The sequence below is a fragment of the Herpailurus yagouaroundi genome, unplaced genomic scaffold (assembly GCF_014898765.1).
Source record: "Herpailurus yagouaroundi ecotype Mexico unplaced genomic scaffold, PumYag 140, whole genome shotgun sequence".
NCBI classification, from domain to species: domain Eukaryota; kingdom Metazoa; phylum Chordata; class Mammalia; order Carnivora; family Felidae; genus Herpailurus; species Herpailurus yagouaroundi.
This window is the reverse complement of record NW_024412395.1, coordinates 62,424,952-62,450,653: the sequence shown is the minus strand read 5'-3', so window position 1 is coordinate 62,450,653 and position 25,702 is coordinate 62,424,952. Positions and strand designations below refer to the sequence as shown.

The window sequence follows — 25,702 nt, the reverse complement described above, 5'->3', positions numbered from 1 at the left end:
AACTTGGTGCATCCAGAAGCTGGCAGAATACCAACATGTCTGAGACCTAGTGGAAAGAGAAGAGGCAGATTGGAGCCTTGGGCCAGTAAGCTTTGAAAGCTTTGCTCTGGAATAGGGATTTTATCTAATGGCAATGGGGAGCTATAAAAGAGTTTTAACCAAGGAAGGAGCATAACCACTTCTGAGTTTTAAATTTTCACTTTGGTTACAGTACAGAAAACTCATGGGAAGCAAGGAGAGAAAGACTGGATGTTGAGTAGTCAGTTATAGGTATAGCTTGATTTATTGCACTTCTCTTCATTGCATGTTGCAGATACTGCATTTTTTTTTTTTTTTTTACAAATTGAAGGGTTGTGGTAACCCTAAATCAAGCAAGTCTATTGGTACAATTTTTCCAATAGCATTTGCTCACTTTGTGTCTTGCACCACATTTTAGAAATTCTTGCAATATTTCAAACGTTTTCATTGTTATCACATTATGGTGATCTGTGACCAGGGGTCTTTGATGTTACTACTGTTAAATGTTTTGGGGTGCCATGAATTGCGCCCATATAATATGGTGAAATTAATTGAAAAATGTGTGTTCTGACTACTTCACTGACCATCTGTTTCCTATCTCTCTCCCTCTTCTTGGGCCTCCCTATTCCCTAAGACACAGCAATATTCAAATTAGGCCAATTAATAATCCTACAATGGTCTCTGAGTCCTCAAGTGAAAGGAAGAGTCACACATCTCTCACTTTAAATCAAAAGCTAGGCATTATTAAGCTTAGTGAGTATGGCATGTCAAAAGCCAAGATAGATCAAAAGCTAGGCCTCTCGTGCCTAGTTAGCCAAACTGTGAATGCAAAGGAAAGTTCCTAAAGGAAATTAAAAGTGCTACTCCAATGAACACACATTACAAAAAGCAAAACAGTATTATTGCTGATATAGAGAAAGTCTGAGTGGTCTGGGTAGAAGATTAAGCTGGTCTCAATACTCCCTAAACCAAAGCCGAATCTGGAGCAAGGCCATAACTCTCTTCAATTCTGTGAAGACTGAAAAAGTTGAGATGCTACCGAAGAAAAGTTTGGAGCTACCAGAGGTTGGTTTATGAGGTTTAAAAAAAGAAGGCATATCCATAACATTACAGTGCCAGGTGAAAGAGCAAGAACTTACGTAGAAGCTGCAGCAAGTTATCTAGAAGATCTAGCTAAGATAATATAATGAAAGTGGCTACACTAAACAACAGATCTTCAAGGTAGATGACAAAGCCTTCTGTCAGAAGAAGATGTCATCTAGGACTTTCATTGATAGAAAGGAAAAGTTAATTCCTGGCTTTAAAACTTCAAAGGACAGGCTGATCTCTTGTTAGCGCTAATGTAGCTGGTGACTTTAAGTTGAAGCCAATGATCACTTATGTTCAGACAATCCTAGGGCCCTTAAGATTTATGGTAAATCTACTCTGCTTGTACTCCATAAATGGAAAAACAAATCATGCATGACTGCACATTGTTCATAAAATGGTTTACTTAATATTTTAAATCTCACTGTTGGGACCTACTGCTCAAAAAAAAAAAAAAAGATTCCTTTTAAAATATTACTACTTGTTGACAATACACCTGGTCACTCAAGTGCTCTGATGGAGATGTACAATGAGACTGATGTTGTTTCCATGCCTGCTAACATAATATCCATTCTGTAGCCCATGAGTCAAGGGGCAATTTTGACTTTTGAGTCTTATTCATTAAGAAATGTGTTTCTTAAGACTATAGCTGACATAGATAATGATTACTCCAATAGATCTGTGTAAAGCAAATCACAGCTTTCTTGAAAGGATTCATTGTTCTAGGAGCCACTGAGAACATTCATGACTCATGGGAAGAGGTCAAAATATCAACATTAACAGAACAGGAGTTTGGAAGAAGTTGATTCCAACCTTTATGGAAAACTTTGAGGGTTCAAGATTTCAGTGCAGGAAGTAGCTGCAGATGGGGTAAAATAGCTAGAAAACTAGAATTAGAAGTGGAGCCTGAAGATGTGACTGAATTGCTGCAATCTCATGATAAAACTTGAACACATGAGGAATCACTTCTTATGTATGAGCAAAGAAAGTGGTTTTTTGAGATGAAATCTACTCCTGGTAAAGATACTGTGAAAATTGTTGAAATGACAACATTGATTTAAAATACTACATAAACTTAGTTGATAAAGCTGTGGCAGACTTAGAAAGGACTGACTTCAAGTTTGAAAGAAGTTCTACTGTGGGTAAAATGCTTTCAAACAGCATCACATACAACAGAGAAATCATTTATGAAAGAAAAGTCCATTTATGTGGCAAACTTTATTGTTGTCTGATTTTAAGAAATTGCCACAGTCACCCCAACCTTCAGCAACCACCACCCTGATCAGTCAGCAGCCATCACAATGGAAGCAAGACCCTCCACCAGCAAAACCATTATGGCTTGCTGAAAACACACAATGGTTAGCATTTTTTAGCAATAAAGTATTTTTAAATGAAGGCATATACGTTATTTTTTAGACATAATGCTATTGCACACTTAATAGACTACAGTATAGTGTGAACATAACTTTTATATTCACTGGAAAACTAAAAAATTCATTTTATTCACCTTATTGTGGTGGTTTAGAGTATCTTCGAGGTATGCCTATATATCCTGGCAAAGACATGATTGTGATTTGAAATGTGGTGATGATGTTGGAGATAAGAGAAGACAAAAGGTGGGAGAGATAAGAGATAGTAATGGGGTGAAATCCATGAAACCTGGTGTTCTATTATTGAAGAGAGTGGAAGAAAGAGAGAGGTTCACTGGAGGCTCTCAGAACTCAGCAATATGCAGCTAGGCAGATGGATATTCCACTTGCTGAGAAGGGAAACAGTGCAGGTCAAACTGATCTGGTTTTGAAAAAATTCAAAGGTCAGTCTTGACCATATTAATTTTGATCTCATTATCTCTTTGATCTCCATGAGACATGTTAAGTAGGTGATTGGATATTTGAGTCTGGTCAATCTTTAGACTTGCTGCAGCAGAATCACTTGGAACTTTTGATTATCTGGCTCTACCTCCAGGCCTAATATACTAGAATCCTCAAGACAACACAGCCAATGTATTACCCAGAGGTTATATGCAGTGGAAGAAATTCAATCATCACTGGGTAGTTACACTAGTTAACCTTTAAGCTCCTTGAACACACTGAATGCCTATGATATTATGAATAGAAAAACAGCCAGATATAGTACCAAATCTATTATTATATCCTAAGAGTAAATGTGCTGAATGAACCACGAAATACCTCTGAAGGAAGAGAGCCATATCCAGACTCTTCTATTTACATTGCCATATTTATATCATATGGTGCTGCCACCCTGGCCATAAACTATTGATCCAGGCCCCACCTAATGGTTCTGGTGGTCCTTGAGATGATCTTTCTTAAGAAGCCAGCCCAACCGATGCACCATTCTGGACGAGAATTAATGTACCAAATTATATGTTTCTCTTTGATCAGAGGGGACAGGAGTGGGAAAAAGTAAAACTAGTAAAGCAAAAGTATACATACAAGTAGGAATACAAGACTTAAGGGAGAATCTGGCAAAGAGAGAAGCAAAGAGAAATATAAGCAGAATACACATATGAAAATTAGTAGAACAAGGCTTAAGAGACATCCTCTTCTCAGCAGATGACAGTGTGACTGGATTTCCTAGTTCATTACAGTTCATTTATTCATCTAGTACTTATCAAGCAGCTAAATGTGTCTGTCAGGCACTGTTCTAGGTGCTGCAGATACTCAAATGAACAAAATTGATCACAGATACCTCCTTCATGATAAGTGTTATGGAAAAAACAAGGCAGCGTGTAAAGACATAGACAGTGATATAGGAGGAGTTAGTAACAGGGAAGGAAGGCCTCTAAGGAGGTAACATTAGCTGAGGCATCTGTGAGGCCACTGGGCAAAGAGTATTCCAGACAGACAAAATAGAAAGGACAAATGTTCTAGAACGGAATTTGTTTGGCATGTTTAAAAATAGTGAACAAGCCCATGAGGTTGGGCTCCATTGAAAAGGGGCAGTGTGAAAAGAGATGAGGTCAAAGAGAGAGGCTGGTGCAGAGCATTTAGGGACTTGGTTGGATTTTCAATTTTATTCTGAACGTGATAGGAAGCCATTGAGGACTTTGATCAAGAGGAGGGTATGATATCATCTGTAAGTCAGAGGAATTACTGTGGCATCTGGGGGAGCACTAGATAGTGGAGAGAGGTAAGAGCAGCATCAGGGTGACCAGTAAGAAAAAGACTCCAACAGTCCAGGCAAGAAAGAATGGTGACCTGCAAGGGCGCCTCGGAGGCTCGGTCAGTTGAGCGTCCGACTTCGGCTCAGGTCATGAGCTCAGGGTTTGTGGGTTCGAGCCCCGTGTCAGGCTCTGTGCTGACAGCTCAGAGCCTGGAGCCTGCTTCAGATTCTGTCTCCATCTCTCTCTCTCTGCCCCTCCCCCACTCACGCTTTGCTCTCTCTCCTACTCAAATATAAATAAAAAATTAAAAAAAGAAAGAAAGAATGGTGACTTGCATAAGATAGCAGCTGTGGAAGATGTGGGGAGTACTCAGATTAAGAGGTGCACTTTGAAATTAGAGCTAACAAGAACAGACAGTCAATTGGGTAAGGGAGAGAAGTCTAGGATTACATGAAGGCTTTTGTTCTCAACAGCTGAATATAATTTATTAGTATAGGGAAAACCAGAAAAGCGCCAAAGAGTTTCACTTTGGACATACTAAATTTGAGAAGGCTAATAACAATCAGGGGAAAAAAAATCGGAGGTTGGTTGGAATTGGCAATCTGAAGTTCAGGAGATATGTTAGGATTGCAGATATAAATTTGGAAGTCATCACTATATCAGTCTTGACAGTATGACTGTTTAAAATGGTTTCCTCTGCTCTATTTCTTATCCACATACCTTCATATAAAACCCTCATCACAAGAGGTAACCTGGACATGTCTTTGTTTCCTGAAACCTGCTGGAGACAGAAGTGCCACCGTTACCGAAAAAGGAAAAACTAAATGCACTTAGGAGAAAGGAGATCAGTCTGTCCATGCATTAATCAAAACACTATAGGTAGGATGTCGCCTCTCTCCCCTCCTGCTACTTTGATCTCCGTACCTGGCAACTCCTCACAACTGAGTAAAGGAAGGGGAGAAGGAAGGAATCTGGCTAGTTTGTGTTTGTTTCGTTGTATTTTGTTTTGTTTCACTAACCAGTTATTTGCTAGGTCCTTCATGAAGTCCTAGTTGGCCTTTTTGTCAGAGTTAATTTTTTCAGAACTATTAATCACATCTGTTGCTGCTTTGCTCTCTCAGAAAACATTTTTTTATATTCAATAATGGATAATCACGTTCCACTCCAATTTGAAGAATTACACATTTCGGAGCAATTGTATTACTGTATTTAGCATCTCAATAACATTTCCTTTGCTAATTCATCTTTCTTATGATTGAAGCTTCTTAATGTGCTCACAATGCACCATATGTTACCATAGCTTAATTTTGTCTTGAAATATTCATTTCTAGCTCTTGGGGACAGGTAGACTGAATAAAACATGTGGATTTAGCTTTCTCTCTCTCTCTCTTTATTTTTTTATCAGAAGCAGGAGATTTACCTAGATATTTACTGGTTAAAATGAGGACCTAGGTGGCTTACAGTAACACACTAGTATCCTCTTGAAAGAATTACTGTGCTTTCTCAAGGCTTTAACTCATGACCAAAATGACTGTCACTGAATAGCCATCTTGGAGGGATCGACAGTAGTAAGGTCGCCTGTGAAAATGTGCAATATGACTAACTTCCCTAAATGTTAGGATCCCACATTCTTATGATATTTGAGAGCTAAATATAATGAAAGCCCTTGGGGTTTTGATTTTAAGAATTTCCTTTAAAAATAATCCTATTATTCTCTGAGGACACGAGAACAGTATTACTTTATTTAGTTAAGCCAACCTAAAATAGAACAGAGGAAATCATTAAACAAGTGAACATATATCTTTTACTGTTGCCCACTCATGCCAAAACTGATGTGTATTAAAAGTACAAGATGACTTACAATAGGAAATATACCTTCAAATGATCATATTTGTCATCAGAGAGGGAAGCCGGATAATCTCAACAATTACCCTGGAATAAACTACAATGTTGATGATTGTGTTATTTACTGCAGCCTTACAAACAAACAAACATGGGGTTTTATAGCTGCACAGGAAGGAAGTTTACTGAGAGTAGCGATTAATGTGTCCATTTATATTCCACTTCCCTGAAAAAGCCTCAAATCTAGAGAGAATACAGAGTGGAAAATTTCACTCCCAATTTAGACATCTCTCCAGACTCCAGAGGAAGCTGCCCAGCTGGCCTCTCCTGTAGTTGAAACGGAGCTTGATGAGCCACTGGGCCAATGGCCCAGGTGACAGCCTGGTGCAGGAGCTACTGGACTGAGCACTCTGCCTCACGTCAGGAACATTTTTGTGTGAGAAATAAAAGAAGCCTTCCCTGGAACTGGTGTCAGTCAAAATTCTGATACCCTTAGATGTTCTTTTAGCAGTTCCAATTTGGGGGAAGAAATCTGGAAAAATGCCAGGATATGAGCTAGCATTTTTAGTTGTTATTTGAACAGCTGTTACATGTACAGCTAATAACTGTTTGATTGGGTTTCTCAGAGCTGCTCTTGACACAAGGCAATGAGGCAACACTTTACATTAACTGTGCCCCCAATTCAAGTTATTCTACTTTGCATAAGCCTAGGAAAAAAAAATGGCAATTTTCTGGCAACAGTAATTAGGGATTCTAGAAAGATCCCTTCAAAAAAAATATAAGGAAGGGTAAAAGAAAAGCCTTTGTTATTATTTTGGAAAATGTGAATTTCCAGACTGAAATTCAGAGACCTCTCTAGTTATTCCTTCTTCAGTTACCTGTTTTACTCTTGATGAAACTAAGTTTTAAATGGATAAAGTATCTTATTGAAAGTAGCATTACCAAGTTGTAAAACTGCGACCAGATCAAGCTTATACTCAAGCATATGGTCTTTGAGAACAGACAGCGTACCAGCCATGAGCTCAACATTCACGGCAACCCGAAACAGTACCTGAACAGTACCTTTCATGGCCGGTGGTGTGTACACGCTCTGCTTCCTCTGCTTAGGGGATGCATTTTGTGACTGTGGACAAAAAGAAAAGAGGAAAAGGCGTATTTGAATAAAAATTGACCCTGTGAGGGAAATACACTGCCGTATTTCAAAGAGCTTTCTGATTCCCTGTCATGAAATACAATGCAAATCAATGAGAAATTATATCCATGTTCATTGATATCACAGTTTTATTTATCTATCTATTTATTTATTTATTTATTTATTTATTTATTTATTTTTTACTTTTTTTTCATTTTTGTTATTTTTTATTTTTTATTATGAAATTTATTGTCAAATTGGTTTGATATCACAGTTTTAAAAGTATATGAAGCTATTTTATCATAAAACTCTTCATCCATTGCAGTCTTGAAATTACTCCTTTTATTTTCTCACTTAGTAATGTTTGTTTATTTTAAAAAGAAACAGAAAAAGAGACACCAATCCTTTTTGTTTGCGAGAAAAAACATAAGGGCCAGGACAAAGTATACTCAAAAAGCTATGTCCATGGGATAACTATACCTGCTCATAGGATTTTTGAGTGGTTTTAGGTACATAATGAAGGTTGTTGGTAAGTAATACCTATTTATAAACCTCTGGAATTGACATGTTAAATCTAATATCTCCATTGGCTTGGAATTACAATGTTGAGATAATATTCTCTTCTATTTGTAAAAGATAAATAAGTTCTTTCCTAACAAAACTGCTATTTAACACTCTTACCTATGCACACTAGACCAGGATTGAATTATTGAAGAGAGAATTTTTATATTAAAAATTATAAAAATTGGAACACAGAAACATATTTCAGGGTCAAAACCACAAACTATTTATATATATATATATATATATATATATATATATATATACATATGAGAATATATATAAATTAAACTATCCCTACATATGACTATATTATTTATTATGATAAATTACATATGTAGTCTATTTTCTAATTGGATTATGTCAAAGATTCCTTTTTAATAGTGTATTGATTTATATTTCATTGTGGCAAAAGTAGGGGTCTTAATCAATGAGTTTTAGTGTGTAGAGCAATTATTTTTGCTTTGAAAAGGTCAGGTATAAATGGTAACAAGATGCTTTTTTGGGGATTATTCTAGGCTTTCATGTGTATTAGAAAGAACATAACCTACAGTCTGAAAAAAACTAGAAACTATTTCATTGAACAGTAAATAGAACTTGAGGTATTTTTCCTTGTACATACTAAAGCTTAATTGCCCTCAAAAGTATCATGAAGATGTAGACACTTACCTGATGCAAAAACAATATACTAAAAAGGAAAAATCCAACCAAATATCGCCAAATCCATATCAACAAGCAAATGGTCCAAGCACATTTCTCCAGAATGGAATATGTGAGTACCAGTTCATTATGCCCAGAGGCAGACAGAGGGACTCTATGTTAATGTTAAACATGTAGTGTAAACATAGACAGTTCTGGTGTTCCTTTACTGTATTCGTCTCATCCAGTTGATTTCAAGAAGCAATCACTTTTGGTATTTCTTATATATTTATCTCCATACATATATTCAAAGATCAAGTAGAAAATTAATTCGACAGAAAATTTTGCTTTGTAACACGTAGTACAACTTGTTAAGTAATAAAAACTGATTTATATTTATGTAAGAGTTCTGTTATCAAAGCATTTTCACATTTATAACCTCTTTAAAAATTTAGAAAAGTCTTAGATATTATTTGGCATTTTGTTCTTTCTACATTTCCTCTGGGTATTGCTATATGCCTAACGCAGCTATGGGAGTTGACTAGGATGTCTGCACAGCAGTCAATCCTTGTCCTATTTCTGAGTACAGTTTACTTACTTTTTTGTATTCCATATATTCTATATTATTAGCTTCCTATCCTCCCCTGGTTCCTATTTTCCATCTGAACTCCTACATGTGTATGTGAACCTCTGGCCTCAGGGTGTGCTCTTGGCTTCACACACCAGAAGACCCTTTAAGAGGTGTCGGCCCCTGTCTTCTTGCTCCAGGATTCCAACATTGGCTGGCCCTAGCCTGTAGATGGTCATAAACGAGTCACTAAATTGAAAATAACAACACCATATCTTGCCACTAAAAGCAATGGTTTATTTTACAAGTTTTTTCAGGGGTTGGCATTTCATAAGTTGAGAACCAATGTAGCATAGAGGCAGAGATTTAACAACCCCATTTTACTGTTTCTTCGGTCAGGAAAAGGAAACTAGTTTTTACGTTAGTTATATTGATATATTTGATGTAACATCAAGCCAAGCGAATTATGTCTTTAATTGAACACCTATTTATACAAAATATAAGGAAACTTACTTCAGCTTGTGTGTTGGTCACCCTCTTGTCATCTATTTCTGTAACAGAAGTAGATATAATTTATTAGAAAGGTGATTTCTTTATAATATGCATATTAACATTTTTTGATAACATTAACAATATGATAAAAAATAATTTAATAATTACCTTATATTTATACAACATCTGTGGCTTAGGGAAAGGGGGACAGAGGAGGTGGTTTCCTTCTGAGATAACCTTCTCCCAAAGGTTTAAAAAAGGCAGTTTAAAAAAAAAATGTATCTCTCTTGAAATACAAATTGCCCACCTTCCAGAAATCAGAAAGGAAACCAGGGAAATGGCCCTTGAACCAACTGTTTGTGTCACCAACCTCACAGTGCTAAGGCATAAACAACCTCCTCCATGGATTTTTGCTGCCTCTGTCTGCTCAACTGTAGCTTGTCAAATTGCCTCAAGTTTGCTGCTAAGCTGAACAAAGCACCTTTCCCAATCGCCCGATCACTCTGATTGTGAGACAGGCAGCACCCTCTTGTCTATATGCCCCTGGAAAGAATCATTTGCTTTGTCAGAAATATTTCTTATGACAATGCTAGGGAAAATAGTACAAATGCTGTCTGTATAAAAACGAAAATGAGAAGGGGAGAGAGGAGGAAGAGGCGCTCACATACTGCCCCTTCAACAGAAGGAAGACCTTCTGAGTTTCTTTTGTACCCCCTCATCTACTTTATATGGATCTTGACTTTTCTTAATGGTTATTTGACTTCCCTAACACATTCCTCCATCTCTCATCTGTACTACAGAGGCTAGGTTTCTCAATAATTCAAAAAAAAAAAAAAAAAAAAAAAGACTAGGAAACTCTCTTCTCCAACCAAACTGCCACCAGATATTGTGCAATCCCCTGACTACCATGTGCCAGGGACAACCACAGCATTGCAACTATTGGGGTGGTCAGTGTGGGTTCCCACATGGGACCCGGGGGGGTGGAGGGGTTGTTCTCAAGTTTGAGAATCACAAAGCTATCCTATATTAGCAAAGTCATCTGACTTTGATTCTCCTTAAACATCTAGACATGGAGAACCTAGAGCTCCTTAGTTTCCCACCTTTTAAAATGTTCACAGGCTTTGGTTACCACAGCCATCAACTGTAAGAAATCCTGCCCCATGCATGTTGGCACATCTGCGATCGGAAGGCATCTTACAAAGGCAAGAGGCAGGGCACCTGGGAGGCTTAGTAGGTTGAGCGACTCACTTTGGCTCCGGTCATGATCTCAGGGTTCATGAGTTCAAGCCCACATAGGGCTGGCTGCTATCAGCACATAACCTCTGTCTCCCCCTTCTCTGTTCCTCCCCCATTTGTACTCTATCTCTCGAAAAAACAAAGTTGGGGCGCCTGGGTGGCTCAGTAGGTTAAGCTGTTGACTGGGGCTCAGGTCATGATCTCACAGCTCGTGAGTTCAAACCCCGCATCAGGCTCTGTGCTGAAGTTCAGGGCCTGGAGCCTGCTTCAAATTCCATGTCTCCCTATCTCTTTGCCTCCCACCTTCCATTCATGCTCTGTCTCTCCCTCTGTCAAAAATAAATAAAACATTAAAATTTTTTTAATAAATAAATTAAAATTAAAATTAAAAACAAAAGGCAAGAGGCTTCACAATATTGGGTCCAACTGGGCGACTCTCAGGGACAAAGGTGTGTCTCACCCACTTTGAGCCTTCTCTGTCTTAGGAACATTGACAGTTCGGCCTGGAACAAAACAGTGCTTAACTGAGGGTGAAGGAAAACACTGTGCTGAGAAAAAGGCTCAGCGAAGCAGAGTACGTGTCCTTGTCTAGCCCTGGGACCACTGGAGGCTGGGCAGGGCTGACAGGCCCTCTGGCCTCTGTGAAGGGACAGTCTGGTGCTAACCCACCGGTGACTGCTAATCTCAGGGAACACCCGGCAGAGGTAAGAACATTGACCTGGTTTTCCTACAGCAGGCTGTGTTTAGCCTTCCTGCACTTCATCCCACTTCTAGCTGCAATGGTGAAGGTAAACCTTTATTCCACTGAGTGGCGTATCCAATTCTGAAGGAAACCGAGCTGTGTTCGGTGGCATTAAATGTGTTCAACTGTAAGAGAAATGTCCCACCCTTGGCACCGTGTATGAAATTTGGCCTTAAATTCACACCCAAAGAAACGTGCGTGAACACGGCTCTGTCCACAGCTCCTGGCCTGGGTGGGATCTCAGAGGGCCTCGACCGGAAGAGCCCAGACATCCTGCTCAGTCCCGCCCCTTCCCCCTCCCATCCCCCACCGGGGCTCCACAAAGCAGGCAGAGGGCTTAAGAGTTGGCTGCTCAGTCAAATGTAGGCTTCCAGCGGAGCATTTTAAATATTTATGTATTTTGAGAGAGAGAGAGAGAGAGAGAGAGAGAAGGGATAGGGGTGGGGTAGCAGCAGAGAGAGGGCGCTGTCGGGGCAGAGCCCCACGCGGGATCCACCCCACTAACTGTGAGATCGTGACCTGTTGTGGAGCATTTTAGAAGCAACTCTCCAGATGTCTTTTGGCTTCCCCTTGGAGATGAGTGTGCACGGCTCGCAGGGCAGCTTTCTGGAACGGGTAGTCAGCACCTGCTTCCCTACATCCTGTTAGATCACAGGCCTGGACTCCAGGTTCAGCATGCGCATGGACATCGGCTACGTCTTCGTTCCCCGCAGCTCCACCACACCCACAGTCCCGGCCATTAAAATGAATTTCTTGATGAAGATTTCCAGGCTTCCTCGAACCTGGCCAGGGTGGGTGCAGGTGTGGACTCACAAGAGGTCCGCTTCGCCTTGGCTGTGGGGGTGGGAGGCTGTGCCGGACATCCAGTGGTGCCTGTTGAGCTCGCTGAGGGACAGACTGGCAAACATGCCCTTGCCCCGCCGCCTGCCAACCAGTTCAGCACGCGCAGGGGATGGAATCTTCCTCCAAGAAGGAACAGCTCTTCAGTCCTGTCCTGACAGAGCATGGCCTCCGGAAACAGGGCAGGGCACGGGCTGACGCTGGACCTGTCGTCTTCCAGCCTGGCAGCCTCCCGCCGTGCACTGCAATACCGATCTGTCCTCGTCCTCAGCCTTCTCACATGCCCAGGCGGCTCGGGTTCCCGGGAGGCACTTTCTGGCACATTCCACCAGGTGCTCATGCTCCAACCCACCCCAGCCAGCACCACGAGGTGGGGCGTGTAGTCGTTTCTCAGGCGGGAATTAAATCCCTCTCCACAGATCTTTGCTGTATTTTTGTGGCGCTGAGGCAGTGGAGACCAACTGTGTTTTCCGGGTAAGCAGCCCCAGGGGTCACCTCCGGGAGAAGCGGTTCGAGGTTCAGGCGTTCGCGCCGACTCTGTGCCTTCCTCTGTGAGCCTGCGTGCGGGACCTCGCCGGACACGCCCACCGCGTGCGGACCTTTACCATCCGCACGCGGTGCTCTCGGCGCCTGGCCGCCACCCGGAAGAGACCTGTGCTTTTGGAGGTAAGCAGAATTTCACTTGTGCTCAAATGCATTGGTTGGCGAAAGTGCCGACTTTTCCAATAAGGTATTTGTCTCATATCTCGATTCTGAATTAATAAGAATTCCTACCGAACAAAATTCTCCAAACTTGTTTGGGGATGCCCACGAAGCGTGTTATCCAGCGTGGTGACTTCAATTTCAAACTTTTCTTGCCCATCCACTGTAGCCAAAATGGGCGTGGGCAGTCCGGATAAGGGAGGAGAGAGCCGGGATGGGGAAAAGCACCGCCACCGCCGAACTGCCTGTGGGGTGGGGCCGGGTCGGGACCCAGCCTCGCGCGGTGCCGGTGCCGAAGCTGCTCTGCCGCCACCACCTTAGCCGCCATCCCTGGTCTCGCTGCCTTGACCTACTGTCCGGGTTACCCTTTCCTGACCCTCAGGTGAGCGCCAAGGCTGAGAGGCTGAAGCCCATGGTCCAAACACTGAACGAGGTGTTCATCAAGGAATAACTGTCTCAAGTCAGCGATACAGATCTGCATCAATTGACATGAAAAGATGTACTAAAAGGATTTCAAAACCAAAGGAATGGTATTTTTATTTCATAAAGTATAGATAATCCAGAGAGAGATGATAGAGAAGTGCATGTATATTCATAAAAGGATATATTCAATATGTTAACTGTAGTTATCTCTCGGTGATTGAATAACACTCTACCTGTACTGTTTCTTTTTCTAGTGAACATACATTACATACATACAATGAAAATCTATGTGTACGTATTGTGTGGATATATAGAAACACGTATATAGGTAGTACAATTTCTATAGAAGTCCACAATGCATACAGTCAGTATTTCATGTAGTAAGAGACCAAAATAGACAAGCAGCAAAAACAAAACAAAACAAAACAAAACAAAACAAAAGACAAGCAGCTAGAATGAATAGTATATGGAACTATTATTTATTCTAATCTTATATTTTGATTACTAGACTTTTAGAAGTTATGGAATTATGGAACCTAATAAATTTGCCCTCCCATGTGTAGGGGTGAGCAGACAGGAACTATTGGCTAAGGACAGCAATCACAATTGTTTGATATTCCTGGAAGTATCTGGGTCATTATCAGGTAACTGTGAATACACTGAATTGAGCAGTTATATCAAAGCAAAATCTTTTGCTATCATCTTTTAAGTAAATATGAAATATGATCCACTTTAACAATGCATGTACTGTGATCCATTGGTTGGTTAAATGTCACTTGTGTTTCTTAAGATTTTATTTATTCCTTAGGAGTTTTCAAAATTTATCCCAGGACTCAGAACCTATTTTTTTGAGAACAAAATGGTGTCCAGTCGTTCAGCCTTGTGCCTTCTTACTGTCTGAATATAACACACACTAAAATAATGTCTTTTCAAGACAACTGTATAGACTTCACCATTTCATAATTCAATGAAAAAGGTTTTTTTCTTGTTGGTTTTTCTTATTAATATCAGTCTCGAACTGATTAAGTTAGCCAGTTAAAAGTACTTTTGAAAAATATACAATTTTGTTTTATATTATGAGTCTGTTTTTCATGATTCCAAAATAGCTTCTGTTTCTTCTCTACTCTGAATTTTTGGGGAGTATCAAAAAAGGTAGCATAAATTACATTTTTTTTAGAATTTAAACATGTTTTTTTTCCCACTTCACTCATTTGGGACTTATTTTAGTTAGCTGACAGGAATAAGTAAAATAGACAGGAATTTAGTCTATTTTAGCCACTTGACAACAAATTATAATCATACATGTTTGTTATATGATCATATAATCATTTTCTTTTACTGAAAATATTAGAACACAATTAAAAAAACCTGCATATTTTGTGATTTTAGGTAATTTCACACCAAAAGACCAAATCAGGAATAACTAATCCTAAAAAGCAGTAAATAATTTCCTTTCCTCAGTTTACAAAATTGCAGGTTGAAACAGCAAAACAACATTCTTCTGTGTTGTTGCAATGATCTCACATTTGTGTTATTGATGTGGGAGAGTGTTATAGGAGAAACTAGTGTGGCTAATCATCATCCAGTACAGTAGAATTCATTATAAGAGGATTGAATTTGACAAAACCACCATTATTATGTATGATGACAAGTCTCATACACACGCGCGCGCGCACACACACACACACACACACACACACCAGCTAAATTATAGATTGTTTTATTTATCACGGCATTCCTTTGGCATTGTCTAAACATAACTTAGCAGACAAGGTAACAGCCAAATATAACTGGTCAAACAGGAGGAAGGAAATTGAAATTTCCCAATATCCTTTTCTTTCAATGACAAAGACTATAGGTTTGTTTTCACGGATTCTTATTTTATCTGTCCAATTTAGCATGGAGTCAGAACTGTGGCCACCTAAAGCATATGCAAAACCTTATTACAAATAACAATTTTGAATTGTTTTGTGACACTCACATGATTAATGTGTCCACTCCATCATTTAACTGCAGTGTAATAAATTCAGTTTCCATAGTTTCTCTTCTCTGTAGCCAATTGCCATAAAAACCATGCTTTAATCTGTTAGTTGCCTGTGACTTTGTTGGAATTATAGGTTAAGAAAAATCAGATTCTCCCATCCCTATTGTCTCTACCAAAGGAAAGTTCAGGAATGAACATTGGAATGGCCTCTTTTAAAAGTCTGTTTGCCATCCACATTGAGTTTCTACTGGATTGCCTTTTTATAGGTATACTTGAGATTGTCACTTGATGTTCTAACTAGTATATATTTATCTACTTAGGGAGATGGTTACAAAGTCAAGTGAAAAGGATTCTAAAATCTAGAAAAATTTTTTATGACAAAAACCTGGATGAAGATTGATTCAAGGTTTTAATTTCCTATCAATTGAATGTTTTGTTGTATGTGGAATTAAGTGTTCAATCCATTAACTTACAGCACTTTCCATAATTTTTTCATTAATAACTGAAAAAATCTTGCATCTCTTCCATATTAAGCAATCTAAGACAGTGCCTCTGCAGACAGATCCTTCTAAAGGCAGCAATTGTAGGAGCAGAGGTCATTGACACCTTTATATTTAAACTATAATTATTCAAAACCATCCCTTAAAATAAATCCTGGAAGAGATCAGACTAATTTCCTGAATTACCTTTTTTATTTATTTTGCTAAAATTTTTGTTTCAGTGTCATTTAATACTTTACTAAATTTATCATTAAAAAACCTTAATCTACAATTAGTGCTTTATCATATTTTCAAAAATGTAGAAAAAGTATATACTATGAATCATTATATTATCACATTTTTAAAAATTTTTATAAAATATTAACCATCTGTCTTCACTAAACCTGAAATATTTCATATACATCTTTAAATCCAAAAATTGATGGTTTAAATATATTCAAAGAGTGGAGATAGATATGGAGAGGTTATTTTTTGGCTGTCAACATTCACTCCTATATGCTAGTCAAGTTTTTGATTAAAAAATATTTTCTATGTGTCTTCTGAGGCAGTGAGACTCGTCTAATAGATCTATAAGAATCGCATATGCGTTTAGCAAAGTTTGAATTGAAAAATAGAGGTCATGTAAGTTTACAAGACGTGATGACAAAGTAGTAATTTCTTGACTGATTTTTACTTTTTAAAAATGTCCACCAATGGAAATACTATAACCCATGTGGTAATGATATTTAGTTACCAAGAAAAACGAGGACTGGCTCTTATGAACATTACCACTTTGTGCTCTAGAACTCTGAAACGTCCCTCATTAAACCACAGTATTCCAGCTGCCATACTAAATATTACTAGAAATTGATTTTTCCCTTCTTCTACTAATCTACCAAGAGAGTAAACGCTACAATTGCACAGATTTTACACACTAGCCAGCATCTAAATTATTCTTCCTCTTTTTCAGGAACACTAATAATAAACTGGGCACAGAAAATATTAATAAAATTGCAGAATAAATCTCATTCATGCACATATTCTTTCTCACATTTCTTTTTCTATCCTGTTAAGCTAGTGTTTGAAGTGAATGCCCATCTTTTGCCATCAAATTCCTTAGTAAAATTCAAAGTAGATAAGGATAGGTTATTTTCGCATCCAGTCTGTGTGTGTTGCTGGATTATAAAAGGCTTAGCTGCCATTTTGTTTTTGTTTAAAACCAGAAAGTACTTCCTTCTCTATGGGAAGCTTCTCTGAACATTCAGAGAGAATGTTTTTGATTCTCTCCTTTGTAAAGTTAGTCAAGAGAGAATGTTTGACTGCTATAATACAATCTGGTTGAAATTGTGGTCAAATGTGTTCTGGGACTCACACTCTAAGGAAATGTATGCAAAGCACACCCAAATTGATAAATGATGTGTAAAAAGCCTTCTACGTTAAAATGTTTTTCTTTTGAAGTTTCCTCTCAGCTTTGCAGTTGTTTTGCACTCCACTTTATTGTAAAAATACAAGTGCTGGTTTATGGATGACGGGAAGACAGATATAACTAAGTGAAGCAAGATGAGTATTTTGGCAGGGGTCTGGAAGAATAAGGTAATTAAGCCAGGCTGTGGGATCAATGCATGACGTATTACCAGAGTGTGACACTGATCAGAGAACTGGTGAGGGTGGTATCCGAACAGGTGGTCTGGAGGTACCGTTAAGAGTTAACACGTGGACAAGCAGAAGATTGCAGTGTTGAGTAGGTAGTAGAGGCATCATTTTTGTACCCAAAATACTGAACTGGAACAATGTCAGCAGATAGATTCGAATTCTGAGAGGCAATTCAGTCCTAAAGACCAGAATTGGGATTTCAAGCTATAGTACAAGCTGGCAGGGTCATATAAGTGGGTGGTAAAGATCAGCTTTCATGAAACTAAGCATTAAGATTAGGGACACAGCCACTGAGAGTCTGGACTATTAGAGAAAGATTACTAAAAGACTGAGTTGAAATTAGATGGGATAGTCACAGAGCTAAGAAAGTAAACAGAATAATAAAACATGCTTTAGTATGAAATTTTGAGGTTCTGCTTGGAGTGGTATGTATCAGTTCACCACAGACCAGTGATACCACTTATCACAACTAGAAAAGCAAGATAAAGTAAAGAATGCATGAAGATCTGCAGAGCAAACTACAGAGACCAGAGACATTGCAGAGTGACAGGCCAGGCCACCAAGTCCGATTTGGCCCCTGGCAGAGGACTACTGTGGGGGAACAGAATCCAGAGATTTTGGTGATTATGTGGAGTAACAAAACTGAAGACTTGCCCAGCATATCTTTCTGTTCTATGTTCCACTTTTTGTCTAATAAATGGAGTTATCTGCCTTGGCAGATACTATGCTAGATCCCTAGTGTATTTTCAGTCAGTGTTTCCTTTTCATTTTTCCTAGCACTAATTTGTGAAAAAAGAATTAATTCTCTCCCATAGAGGAGTAGCAGCAGAGAAAAGCAATTCATAGTCTTCTTTCTGAGGTGCCGTGGAGACTAAATCACACGGGCATTGGTGCCATCTTTGACAGTCTCAGAAGGAATTTACCATCAGATCTCTGAAAACAGCAGTGAAATCTAAATGATTACCTTTCTGCAGATTCTGTATTTTGGTATCTAACATATTTGAAGGTTGAACATCTTCTCAGAAACCCTTGGATCACAACTATTGACAAGATCATCTATGGCTGTGTAATACAGAGAAGGGCAGAGTTAAACACAAAAATTGTATAGATGGCTTTAGGTCTACTAGTTCGAGAACAGTCACTGACCCGTGAGCCTTCAGAACTGAATAAGATAAATCAAATGCAAATGAAAGAAATTGCTGTGCATAGCTCAGCTCTTCATTGGGCATGTAAATTTGTCATTACCTTGTGGTTTTAGCATTCCAGCATAGTCAGTTAAAAGTGCCAGAGAAATCTATCATGTGTTTCTTACATAGAACACTCACTGTTTCTTTTTAGTAGGGCAATGCAGAATCTCCTAAGACAGCTATGGTGAAACCTCTTTCTGACTTGTTATCAAACTCTCCACTTTTCAAAATGAGCTCTAGTCAGGGGCCTTTTTGCAGAAAGCCTGCTGGGCTCTGTTGGAGGCCTATCATTTGAGGCTGTGAGTTAAGCCACTAGGCAGTGGTTTCAGCTGTGTTTTTCTTTGAGTTCTTAGATTTAGCCAAAACTGGGGCCCAAATTAAAACCACCAGAGCAATGAATTTATATGCGCTGGAAAGGAGACATGGGGAAAAGAAGCAAACAGTAGAAATAGTTTCATCCTGTTGTGCCAAGATTCACACAGCTGTATTGTTCTTTCGGTATTATTTATAGCTTTCTACTTTTAACTGATAGAAGTTGGGATATAACCTCATTACCAAATAGGTTTTTATCTCTCAGAGCCCCCTACAAAATGGTTCATTTTTGTGGCAGTCAGTGAGAATCAGATATATATTCTATGTGGAAATAGTGAAGGAGATGACAAGGAAAACAAAATGGATCATGTTGGTTTATTAAGAACTCTCAACCAGCAATTGTCTTATGAGAGAGGTTAGAAATCTTCCAAACTGCTTTTATGCTTATATTTCATCATTTCTGCTGCCACTTCCAAACACACTAAAAAAAGAACAGAAAAATCAGATCATTTAAAACCTCAAAAGTCTGCTTTTCATTAGTATTCTTGATTTTTGTAAACTTGGTTTCTCTTATAAAACATATTTTATCCTACCACAGAATCAGCTTACATGAGGGCCAAAGAACTGTTGCGTCATCCCATCAGTGGTGATTCTCAATCAAAGGTAAAGATCATCATAGGTAAAGTTGTTCTGCCTATCTGGAGTTTGGATTTCTCACATTTGCTCCAGGAAAATAAATTTACTCCTTCAATGCATGTTTTTTAAAATTTTTTTCAGGAGAGGGTAGGGAATGACATCAGTTTAATCACCCACACTTGTTTTAGTAGCTCTAATTTTTTAAAATTCCGTATCCTTTGGGGTGCCTAGGTGGCTAAGTTGGTTAAGTGTCCGACTCTTTATCTTGGTTCAGGTCCTGAACTCATGGTTAGGTTCATGAGATCAAGCCCTGCATAGGGCTGTGTCCTGACAAGGCTGAGTCGGCTTGGGGTTCTCTCTCTGCCCCTGCCCTGTGTGCTCACATGCATTCTCTCTCAAAATAATTAAATAAACTTTGGGGGAAAAATTCCATCTCCTTTTCTTAGAATTACCTAGAGAACTGATGATAAATTATACATTTTATTTTTACATCAATTTTGTACATTTACTTAAAAATAATTATCAGATGTTTCAGGTAATGACAACCAATCAAGTAATTATTTAATGAACACTTATCTTCCCCACAATGTGCTCTATGTCATTTTGACCTAATAAAATTAAATCTAGTTAGGATTTGAATAGGTTTTAACCAATTTAAAACACTAAAATTTCATTATTCTATCACAGAAAATGTCACAAAGATATTCTTAGCAGAGTCCCCAAATGAAGTCCCATAACTAGGCACCTTATAAATAAGAGCAGAAGAAATAATTGAGGTGAACATGAGAACAATATTCAGAGGTTAATCATTTGAATGGTAATGATAGAAAATTTTGAAGAAATTTTGAGAACTTTAGAGATGGATCTGAGTGGCATTGGAGTTGGGAAAGAATTGGCTGTTTACCAATATTTGGAATATTTAGTACTCTTTGTACTCCATAGAACATTTCCTCTTTTTTCACACTGGCTGTCAAAATTGACAAGACTTACTAAATTTGCTTTGCAACTTACATCAATCATTAGAGAAAATATAATAGTTTCAGTTCGTAAAAAAGATAATGGAATATAAAGTAAACTTCAAAAATATTTCTTTATATCTTATAAATTTAATTACTTGACATGATTATTCAAGTTGAAATTATTTCTAATTTGAATTATTAGCTCCTAATTTTCAAAGGTCAAGTTGGGGCTACAGTTCATGCATAAAAACTGGCAGGCAAAGCTAAACTTAAAATTAGGTTTCCGTGTATTCTTATGAAGCCAAATATAAGTGGATATTTGACAATTTTGGAGCCTCTCTACCTTCATCAAACTGCTAAACTACAGGATTTCTTGTTTAAGTCAGATTCTTACTTCTTAATCATGCTATTTGATATTCTCTGTTGAAAAAAAATTTAATTTTTTTCCAAATTCCTCTGTGTTTCAACTGTGTAGACACACCACTGTGAATTTCAAAATAATTTTATCTGAGTAATTCTGTTATGAGTAGACCATTGTAAAATGACTTAAAATGAAGCACCATCTCCTTTTAATGAGAATTTTCTATAACAAGAGGCAAACATCCCTTTTTTAGTTTAAATGGAAGATAAATTCCTAAAAATTACAAGGTGTCGCTCAACACATTGAATACATGTGAGTACCTATAAACAACATGATAATATTTTCATGGCTTAATCAACTGAAGGCATTCCTGTCACTGATGGTAAATACGCTTCTGTTAGTTATGGAAGGAAAGGTCAGTGGAACTATAATTCTTCTCTACTTTACATAACTTTTTGTAGAAAAAGTCTTGAAAGTCTTGCAAAGTACAGAAGTTAGCTTTCATCAGTAGATCATCTATAAACATTATTTCACATTCTAGGTAATATTTCTCACAAAAAAAGATATTTCATTCACTCAGTTTTATTTTTATTTTTTAATTTTTTAAAACCCTATTTATTTGTTTATTTATTTAATTCATTTTGAGAGACAGAGACAGAGCATGAGTAGGGAAAGGGCAGAGAGAGAGGGAGACACAGAATCTGAAGCAGGCTCCAGGCTCTGAGCTATCAGCACAGAGCCCCATGCAGGGCTCGAACCCACAAACTATGAGATCATGACCAGAGCCTAGGTCAAACACTTAACCGGCTGAGCCACCCAGGTGTCCCTCATTCACTCAGTTTTAAAGATTGAAGGAATTAAATATCTGTGTAGTCATGTTGTCTTTTCAACTCTTGGTATTTTTCCTGTCCTGGAAACCTTAACCTTCATGCTGTTTCTCAAAAAAAAAAAAAAAAAAAAAATTATCTCAGATATAATTTACTTGAGGATTTTACAGTATAGAAAGCAATGACTATTTATAGTAGATACATGGAAGAACTATTAGAGGAAAAAGTATTATAATTAGATACTACTTCAACATGTTTATCACCAAGTTCAGATAGGAAAACAGAAAAATTATGTGTGTGTCTCTATGTGTGTGTATCAGGAGGGAAAAATAGCTTTATATTTTAAACATTTTTAAGTCTTAAAACATTTTTTCCTATGAATGGTGATATAAGAAGAAAATTAAATGAAAACACATAAATGCAATTTATCGGTTATATGATAGATTGTGTTTTTTAGAAGGCTGTCACCAGGGATATAAAATGCATCCAATATTTTAATAATAATTTATTGCATGTATAATACATTTAGGGCATCCTGCTAGGAACTGGGGTTCAGCCTGAAACAACCACAGTACAGTGTTATAAATAAAGACTGTGATGGAGGAAGCACAAGGTGTGGTACAAGCATATGTCAAGGACATCAAGCTTAGTTTTGGCAGAGCCACAGAGACTTCTCAGAGGAAAGGACATCCAAGCTGATGTGACAGCAAAGGTAGGTGGGATAGGGAAAGTTGATGGGACAAGGAAGTTAGATGAGGGGACTGGGGAGGAGAAGAGATTTTAATCAGAAGAGGCTATTTGTGGGGCTATCCCGAGGTGTGAAAGAGCATGACAGTTTCTTAGATATTGAACAAAACTCAAATATTTGGACTGTCGAATGATAGGAGTAGGTTCAGAGAGAACAGAGTGAAAACTTAAGAAGGAGCTCGATAATTTGGAGCTTTGTAATGATATTAAGAAGTTTGGTCTTCTTTCTAAAGTGATGAGAAACCACTGATGGGTTTTAACCAGGTGAAGGCATGATCAGATTTCTCTTGTAGAAAGATTATTCTGACAATTGTGTGGAGAATGGATTGCAGGGGTCCATCTTGGATATATAGCTAATTCAACTAGGACGGTATTTCAGTAATTCCCATGATAGAATATGATGATTTGAACAAGGTTAGAGAGATGTTTAAGAGAAAGAATGGACTGGACTTTGTGACTGACTGGATGTGGGAGGGAAGTGACAAAAGAGGAGAAGGAAGTCAAATATTATATCAATTTCTGGATCGTAATTGGAGTACTTATGGAATGTTGATTTTGAGGTACTTATTAATGTTTCAAGTGGGAAGAATTCAGAAATCATCTCTTGGAAGTGAAAGCAGAGCGAAGATACAGATCTGGGAGTCATCAGCATGTAGGTGGTCAGTGATGCCATGGGAAAGGATGACAGTGAGAGAGAGGGTGGAGAATTAGAGAAGCAGAGGGCCTACATGACAGCCCTAAAAACAAAGGGAAGAGGTAGGCTGGGGAAGACATCCCTATAAGACAAAGGAGCAGCCAAAGGGTAGATGGGTAAACTCCATTGGCAATGTACATGATTTAAGTCATTCTTCAGAGTGGACCTGAATTTGTCCTGGGTCACCCATTCCACTTTTAAACTCATATGTGTAAACTGCTTACACAAAGCTTGCTGTCTAGATAATTTGTATTGTACTATATCTGGAATATATATAATAAAAATAGATACTATGTAGATCCTTTTCTTTTTGTGCATATTTTATGTTTGATTTCAGTATGAGTGGCATTGAAACAGGCAAATCAAATACTCTTTTGCCTGTTTTTAGTTTTAATTTAAAAAAACAGCATATTTGAGAAAGTTCAGTACAATAACTATATTTCAGACTCTGAGCAGGTTTGGCAGGAGGTTGGGGATATCATAAGACTTGTTGGAAATCAGTTCTTATAAAACAAAATGTTGGTGGTTTAAGAAAATAATTCAGGGACAGATGGATCAAATTTACTTCCACACACTTGAATTTGAATATGAAGTGGTTGACCAAATGCATTTTTCACTCATCTAAACATAACTCTATAAATACTGAATTTTTAAAATGCTGATTTGTGTGTTCTTTTGCTCTCCCAATAATTGGCCATCATCCTTTCCTAGTCAGTTCCTTCTTTGATTTCTCTGGTGGCTCAATGTTTGGAGTTGCATACATAGTTTTAAAGGAAGGAAGTACAAATCAAAACTACAAAACTACAATGAGATATCACCTCACACCTGTTAAAATGGTTATCAAAAAGACAAGAAGGAACCAGTGCTGGTGAGGGCGTAAAGAAAAGGGGACCCTTTTGCACTGTTGGTGGGATTATAAATTGAGAGCAGTCACTATAGAACACTGTGTTGTACTTTGTCAAAAATTATAAAAACATTATATGATCAAAAAAATTTATCAAAAAATTATATGATCCAGCAATCCCAATGCTCGGTATATATCTGAAAGAAATGAAACCAACAATCTCAAAGAGGTATCTATACCCCCATGTTTATTGTAGCATTATTCATAATAGGTGTGACCTGGAAGCAACCTAAGTATCTGTGGATGGATGATTGGATTAAAAATGTGATTTTATACACACATGCATTAAAATATTATTCAGCCAAAAAAAAAAAAACAAAAAACAAGTTCTGCCTTTTGTGACAACACTGATGGACTTTTAGGGTGTTATGTTTAAGGGAAGTAAGACATATGGAGAAAAACAAATACTGTTTGATTACGCATATATGTAGAATCTAAAAAAAAAAAAAACCCTCAATTTATAGACACAGAGTAGAATGGTGGTTATTAGGGGCTAGGGGTGGAGGAAATAAGGAGATGTTAATCAAATGGTACAAACTTCCAATTGTAACATGAATGAGTTCCGGGGATCTAATGTCCAGCCTAGTAATTATAGTTAATAATACTGTATTATATACTTGAAAATTTCTAGGATAGCACATATTCAATATTCTCATCACACGCACAAGCACACACAAAAGGTAATTATTGATCATTCTGCAGTATGTACATGAATCAAATCATTACATTCTATACCTTAAACTTCCACAATGCCATATGTCATTTATACTTTGATAAACCTGGGAAAATAAAATCCTACTCAAAGCAAGAATCTTTTCTGTGAATCCTAACAGACTGTCTTTCAATATCAGCTTAAACAGTTTTAGTAAAAGGGAGTGAATTGAGGAATTTTTATGCAATCTGTTATAAAATTTAACCATTAGAATATTGTTTTCTGTTCTGAGCTAAAATCTACCCTCCTGGAGGTTCAGCCCACATCCACATTACTCTTTGTCAGTTGATGACCCTCTTTAAGCTGATTTTCAGAACTGAACACTATATCCCAAATGAGGTACATCATAGTTCTCTTAATGTTGCAAAATACTACATCAGTTGCCATATACAATAGGGTCACATAGCCTATTTTGTCTAAGTCTATGGATTTGATTCACATAAACCTTTCTTTCTTCTTTCTTTCTTTCTTTCTTTCTTTCTTTCTTTCTTTCTTTCTTTCACTTTCAGTAGTTAAACAAAGGATCTTATATTCTTCCCTGATGTATTTAATCTGGAAGGTTTTCAACCTTTGTCTTAGATTCTACCGTCCGATATCTACATAAGTCTTTCCAGCTTTGGGGCTTTAGGAAGACTTCACTTAGAGTCATTAATAAAAATGTCAGAGAGAGAGGGAAGATGGCGGCGTAGGAGGACGCTTGGCTCACCGCGCGTCCTGCTGATCATTTAGATTCCACATACACCTGCCTAAATAACCCAGAAAACCACCAGAGGATTAGCAGAACGGAGTCGCCGGAGCCAAGCGCAGACGAGAGGCCCACGGAAGAGGGTAGGAAGGGCGGC

At 37.9% G+C, this 25,702-nt stretch overlaps 1 protein-coding gene and 1 long non-coding RNA gene across 6 annotated transcripts in view; one reads left to right on the top strand and one right to left on the bottom strand.

Moving 5' to 3' along the window:
- The window catches only part of PPP1R1C (protein phosphatase 1 regulatory inhibitor subunit 1C), a 135,560-nt gene that overhangs the window by 61,670 nt on the left and 48,188 nt on the right, over window positions 1-25,702 (bottom strand). For 2 of the 3 annotated variants that reach the window (XM_040475562.1, XM_040475560.1), the window contains exons 4-5: window positions 9,484-9,521; window positions 7,133-7,193 (exon numbers count right to left, since the gene is read on the bottom strand). In XM_040475562.1, the coding sequence (XP_040331496.1) occupies window positions 7,133-7,193; window positions 9,484-9,521 (99 nt within the window). Of the gene's footprint in view, window positions 1-7,121; window positions 7,194-9,483; window positions 9,522-25,702 lie in introns of all 3 variants that reach the window. The other variant, XM_040475563.1, reaches the window with a different exon arrangement.
- Window positions 12,793-25,702, top strand: part of LOC121030782 (uncharacterized) — an 82,051-nt gene continuing 69,141 nt past the window's right edge. For all 3 annotated transcript variants that reach the window (XR_005790410.1, XR_005790409.1, XR_005790412.1), the window contains exon 1: window positions 12,793-12,946. This is a non-coding gene — a long non-coding RNA (uncharacterized LOC121030782). The remainder of the gene's footprint in view (window positions 12,947-25,702) is intronic.